Source organism: Osmerus eperlanus, unplaced genomic scaffold (assembly GCF_963692335.1).
Source record: "Osmerus eperlanus unplaced genomic scaffold, fOsmEpe2.1 SCAFFOLD_65, whole genome shotgun sequence".
Classification (NCBI taxonomy): domain Eukaryota; kingdom Metazoa; phylum Chordata; class Actinopteri; order Osmeriformes; family Osmeridae; genus Osmerus; species Osmerus eperlanus.
The window spans coordinates 33,359-40,000 of NW_026911134.1; the positions used below are offsets into that span (position 1 = coordinate 33,359).

The 6,642-nt window shown below is 49.9% G+C and overlaps 1 protein-coding gene across 1 annotated transcript in view; it reads left to right on the forward strand.

Moving 5' to 3' along the window:
• The first annotated feature begins 4,162 nt into the window (after positions 1–4,162).
• Positions 4,163–6,642, forward strand: part of dot1l (DOT1-like histone H3K79 methyltransferase) — an 18,676-nt gene continuing 16,196 nt past the window's right edge. Inside the window, exon 1 of the mRNA XM_062455240.1 lies at positions 4,163–4,864. Coding sequence (XP_062311224.1) covers positions 4,784–4,864 — 81 coding nt within the window. The 5' untranslated portion in view covers positions 4,163–4,783. The remainder of the gene's footprint in view (positions 4,865–6,642) is intronic.

Sequence of the window (6,642 nt, forward strand, 5' to 3'; positions counted from 1 at the left end):
TCTCTCCTCTTTCTCTAACCTCTCTCCTCTCTTTCTCTAACCTCCCTCTCTCCTCTCTCTCCTCTCTTTCTCTAACCTCTCTCTCTCCCCTCTCTCCTCTCTTTCTCTAACCTGCCTCTCTCTCTCCTCTTTCTCTAACCTGTCTCCCCCTCTCCTCTCTTTCTCTAACCTCTCTCTCTATTTCTCTAACCTCCCTCTCTCTCCTCTCTTTCTCTAACCTGCCTCTCTCTCTCCTCTTTCTCTAACCTGTCTCCCCCTCTCCTCTCTTTCTCTAACCTCTCTCTCTATTTCTCTAACCTCCCTCTCTCTCCTCTCTTTCTCTAACCTGCCTCCCCCTCTCTCTCTGTAGAACTCGTGCTGTGTGGATGAGATGTTCTAACCCTCAGTGTGTTTCGTTGTGTGGGGATGTTATGATGATGACTGTTAACCAGAGACCAGCCTGGATCATCTCCCTGACTTCCACCTGATGTCGATTTCCCCCAAAAAACATCTGACCCATTTGGGCAGCAAATGCATTTCTTACAAACACACTTTTCTATGTGAGATGAAAACAAACCTGCACTTTTTACCTGCCTTTTACTGTACATACTGTACTGCCTGATCTAGTCCAGACACACCATGTTCCTGATCCCAGCCAGTCCGCATGGTCAGAGCCAGTATTCTACAGCTGTGACCTCACAGACCAGTGTTCAGTGACCTCACAGCCCAGCGTTCTGTGACCTCACAGACCAGTGTTCAGTGACCTCACAGCCCAGCGTTCTGTGACCTCACAGACCAGTGTTCAGTGACCTCACAGACCAGCGTATTTTGACCTCACAGCCCAGCGTTCTGTGACCTCAGCGTTCTGTGTTGAGAAAACTCAGACTACATTTCTGGTGTAGTCTGAGTATTCTGTCTGCTAGTGTTGTCTGACAGGACTGTGCTGGTTTGAGGTGTTAGGGGAGGGGGGGCTGGGTGTTGTCCCAAGGGGAGGGGGGGATCTCTGGACCTCCTGGTCCACACACACTATTACTGTCATCCTAATCATCATGACTGCTGGGGTGCCTGACTGGAGCTGGAGGGGGGGGGGGGGGGGGAGGGGGAGGGGGAGGGGGGGGGGGCAGGGCAATCTGTGGAATGTGCAACCAGACCAGAACTCCCAGTATGTCCCAGTGCTGGAAACCCTTTAAGCCAGCTTGTCCTGTGGGAACTTTGTTTTCTAATAGAGACATTTTCTGAGCTGATTCTGAACTTCCTGTTGTCTCCTCTGTGTGCAGGAAGTCTTGAGTTTAAACGTGCCAAATTACCTGTTTAGGTTCTCTTTCTCTGATACTAAATGCTGCTGTAGTCATGAAGAGGGCTTTGGAGAAGATGTCACTTGGGATGTGTGCTATGGACCCACAGCTTCTGAAACCAGAAGGGATTTGGGGGACTTAAAACAAATTAAAATTGATCTTTATTTCAATAAACTTCTTTCAAATCCTCCTTTTTGTGAAATTCTCAACTGGCTGTCATGTTTTTGTGTTGTAGGAAATTGTTTTTGTGTACAGAGGCAAATTCTGTTGCAAATATAATACACAACATTCAAAATAATCTCAACCACAACAGGGGTAGAACAACATGTTGGGATAAGTGTTCCTCACCTCAGGATCAGCGTTTGGCCCACACTGCTGACCAGCTTAAAGGTGTCACATGTTGGGCCCTGTAGAAGCAGCGCTGCAGTTCATCTGAGTGACCAGCAGAGGGGACTCCACCACTCGGGTCTCAGGCTAGGTTAGGGCTGGACTAGCCCCAGGCTAGGTTAGGGCTGGACTAGCCCCAGGCTAGGTTAGGGCTGGACTAGCCCACTCCTGGCCTGGATCCATCCTGGGAGCTGAAAGGGAGGCAGCAAGTTCACCCTGGCTGCCTGCAAGCTCCTCCCTCTCCCTCCCTGTCCCTCTTTCTGTCCCTACCTCCCTTTCTCTCTCCCTCCCTGTCCCTCTTTCTGTCCCTACCTCCCTTTCTCTCTCCCTCCCTGTCTCTCTTTCTGTCCCTACCTCCCTTTCTCTCTCCCTCCCTGTCTCTCTTTCTGTCCCTACCTCCCTTTCTCTCTCCCTCCCTGTCTCTCTTTCTGTCCCTCCCTCCCTTTCTCTCTCCCTCCCTGTCTCTCCCTACCTCCCTTTCTCTCTCCCTCCCTGTTTCTCCCTACCTCCCTTTCTCTCTCCCTCCCTGTCCCTCTTTCTGTCCCTACCTCCCTTTCTCTCTCCCTCCCTGTCCCTCTTTCTGTCCCTACCTCCCTTTCTCTCTCCCTCCCTGTTCCTCTTTCTGTCCCTACCTCCCTTTCTCTCTCCCTCCCTGTCTCTCCCTACCTCCCTTTCTCTCTCCCTCCCTGTCCCTCTTTCTGTCCCTACCTCCCTTTCTCTCTCCCTCCCTGTCTCTCCCTACCTCCCTTTCTCTCTCCCTCCCTGTCTCTCCCTACCTCCCTTTCTCTCTCCCTCCCTGTCCCTCTTTCTGTCCCTACCTCCCTTTCTCTCTCCCTCCCTGTCTCTCCCTACCTCCCTTTCTCTCTCCCTCCCTGTCTCTCCCTACCTCCCTTTCTCTCTCCCTCCCTGTCCCTCTTTCTGTCCCTACCTCCCTTTCTCTCTGTCTCTCCCTACCTCCCTTTCTCTCTCCCTCCCTGTCTCTCCCTACCTCCCTTTCTCTCTCCCTCCCTGTCTCTCCCTACCTCCCTTTCTCTCTCCCTCCCTGTCTCTCCCTACCTCCCTTTCTCTCTCCCTCCCTGTCTCTCCCTACCTCCCTTTCGCTCTCCCTCCCTTTCTCTCCCTCTGTCTCTCCTTCCCTCCCGAAATACATACATAACCACAACTCCCCTCATCACTCTCTCTCTACCAGTGACTAGCTGACCTGTGTTCATCTTATTTCCCCCCAGCAGACCTGCTCCAGTTCTTTACTGGCCGGACGAGAAGGCAGTTTTGGTGTAGATGTAGGTCAGTCCAGGTTAGATATCACCAGGTGATTACCAGGGGTGTGGCGCTGCCTGTATGAAGTACATGGGATGGGTGTAGCTCAGTGGTTAGAGCATTTCACTGCAGATCAACAGGTTGCAGGCTCAGATCCCCCTGAATGTCTGATGAGCACATTGTGGAATGGCTTCACTGTCTCGAATTCGGAGGGTGTTGACTCTGCTGCTCTACAGACACAACGAGAGGTGGGGCTAGAATCTCTCTTTCTCCACACCCCTCTCTCTTCAACTCCTCTCCCACCCCACCTCTGCTGGCCCCCTGAGGCAAGGGCTAGGAGGTGGTGTCTGGCTCTCCCTGGCAACCGCCTCCATGGTATCCTAGCAACCACACAGATGCACACTGACAGGGGGCCTATGCAGGGATGCTGAACTGGTGCGCCCATCAGCGTCAATCATCTACTATTAACCAGCTGTCTGCCTGAGGTCTCTGCTGAGTCTCCGAGCCCTGAGGTGAACTTATTCACGAGTCCAGGCAAGGGATTTTTGACACGTGTCGTGTAATGAGCTGGTTTGTCTCCTGCCAATGCGACATTAAGTCCGTTATACTTGACGTTGTCAATGGAGCACTTTACAATTAATTGTCTCCGCCAGAAGGCCATTTAAAAAATGTTAAGGTATTTGGCTTTTTAAAAACGTTGGTACTGTTTGTGGGAGTCAGGTGGCTGAGCGGTTAGGGAATCGGGCTAGTAATCAGAAGAATGCTGGTTCGATTCCCGGCTGTGAAAAATGACGTTGTGTCCTTGGGCAAGGCGCTTCACCCTACTTGCCCCGGGGGAATGTCCCTGTACTTACTGTAAGTCGCTCTCGATAAGAGCGTCTACTAAATGTAAATGTTTGTGCATCACGTTAGCAATAGTGGCGCAAATGTGACTTACAATTTATTTACCTAGCAAACAACACGGAAGACATTGAAGACTGAAGTTCTTATAAAGGGCGGAGTTTAGCCTTTTTACGCTTATGTTATGAGCGCTTCATCCATCCGGGTGAACTCGGGTAACAAAACGTGATCCTCATGACGGTGCCATTCATACATGGCACATCCCGTGACTTTGTTACTAGGGACTTGAACAAAAGCACTGGTCATATAATGGTTTAATTATCATTTCGACCTACAAACGTAAACCAGCGTTTTACGTAGTCTTGGTAGCTAGTTGATCCATTGTATTGTGAGTCATACTACTACGGTGACGTCGGTGACGAGTTTGGTTTGGAAGTGGCCACCTCTAGTAGTTCTACCATAAGTTCTTCGTTTAGAATGTGGGTCCCCCGCCGGTGCAGCGGATCACTAGAAATATTTTATTTAAAACTCGGTGGGCATCTGAACCGAACTCTGGTTATCGTGGTGCTCGAGGTGCTTAGCCGCAAGCCAAGTAAAAGCCAAATGGCAAGTTAGCGGTTTCACTGTATGGGGGATTGATTTGCGCAGAGTCTCCCAGTTTGTCAGTGACTTGGATTGGTCATGTGATGCACACCTCAGAATGTATCCCTAAAACGAGTGCTCCTCCGTGCCGGGCTGAAGATGGCGGTGATCCCATCGAGGTGTTACGGCCACTCGACATGATAGTCCATTTTTACTATGAGATTCAAATAAATCGAAATTTTTTGAACACCACACAATCCTTGTACGACAGCCAGCTAAATGACGTCCATAATTTTCTTTTTTGCGTTTTAAGATATTTTTCTGACAGGACAATGTTCACGTTGTAGCTAGCTCGCCTACCATCTAGCTAGCCGAACCCCGAGCTAGCCAGCTAACGTTAGCTAGCTGGTAGCTAACCGCAGCAGCGCCGTAGAAAGTGGAGAATGGGAGAAAAGCTGGAACTCAAACTGAAGTCGCCGGTTGGGGCAGAAGCCTCTTCCTACCCGTGGCCATTACCAGTATACGTGAGTAAAGCTTTCCCTGGTGAAGTAATAACTGAAAACGTGATGGGATTTTTGGGAGTATATTATAACTTACCTTTTGTTTGCTAGCTGGCTGCTAGCTAAACATTAACGGAGTGCTAGGTGACTGGTTAACAAGGCAGCTAGCAAGCTAACGTTACAAGCTATCTGTGTAAACCCAGTGTGAGGTCAGTTTAGAGACGGGCTGTAAAATAAAAGAACCAGGCTAACTAGCTGTTGTGGCAAGCTGTCACATGTCTTATTGTCTGTGAAACTGAATGTAAAATTCCGGCAAAGCTGGCTTGGTGTCTAGCTAACTTGCGGTGCCTTTGCTCTGTGAATGTGTTTCTGTTTCACATTTTGGTGGTTTGACAAGTGTCGCCCCTCTTGTTGTCTTGGGGACGTTAGTTCTGCTGAAGAGCCATGAGCGTGTCGTCCGGGCTCTTTTCTTTGAGCGGCGATTAGCTAGTTTAGTTTGATGTCAATCTTAACGCATGCTTAACATAGCCGTTGAGTGTGGCTAAATGGTGGTTTTAGAAATGGTCTGTGGTCACTTTTCCATTCAGTTGTCTAAGCGCTTAGCAGGCTGCCCCAGTCAAGTGTGAACCGCTGTTCACGCTGAAACGGGCTTGTCCAAAATGTGTCGGAGTGAGATGTGTCGCTGCTTTGCTAGACTCAACAACACAACACAACTGCTCAAAACGCCATATGCTAGCAAGGTGGTTGCACGTCGTGTGATTTTATCCCGCAGTACCTCGTCTGTCCTCACCTCCTGAGGAACAACAGGGAGGGAATGTATAAGCACTGAATCAATGCAGATGTCCTGGTTTATTGACGGTTGGAACGGCAACATTCCAGGCTATATCTCTACAGTTGAGGGAAACGGGTGCATTCCAACAGCTGATAACTTTCAGATGACAAAAGCGACTATCTGCACCCTGAACCAACTTGTTTGGATTATACAGACTCTGTTGAGTGATGTTTAACAACATGACAGTCAAAGTAGCATTGTTTTTGTCGCTGAAAAGACAGCAGGAATGTGATTGGAGGGAAAGCCTGTGGTTTTCTGTGTTTCGTGTGTTGTCGTCATTTATAGTATTGTGGTTTGACCACAGCTGATTGGAGGACCTACCCCGGCCTCACACCTGTCACCAATCACTCCTCTTCTGTGGCTGTCATTAACCTCAAGATGACATTTAGTCTCCTGGAAACCTGACTGTTGCTGTTGACACCCTCTCTCCTCCTCCTCTTCCTCTCCTCCTCATCTCCTCCTCATCTCTTCTCGTCCTCTCCCAGCCTTCAGCTGGTGAAGCTATGTCCTCAGTGACACAACTGGGCTGTGCTGGGAGGGGGGGGCGGTACGTGCTGGGATGGACAACATGGCCTTTGTGATGTGGCCCAATGTATGCTCCATGTCGCCTAAGACTCCCTCTGTCTCCCTCTCCTGCTCCCTCTCTCCTGTTCTCTCTCTCCTGCTCTCTCTCCTGCTCTCTCTCCTGCTCTCTCTCCTGTTCTCTCTCCTGCTCTGTCTCCTGTTCTCTCTCTCCTGTTCTCTCTCCTGCTCTCTCTCCTGTTCTCTCTCTCCTGCTCTCTCTCCTGCTCTCTCTCTCCTGCTCTCTCTCTCCTGCTCTCTCTCTCTCCTGCTCTCTTCCACACCCTCTCTCTTCCTGTTTCCTCTCCTCTCTCCTCTTCTCTCTGTCTGACACAGTCACCATCTGTGGATCGAAATCATTTTGGATTGTTTCCACATGAAGAGTGAACACCTTATGCTGCGTTTCTGC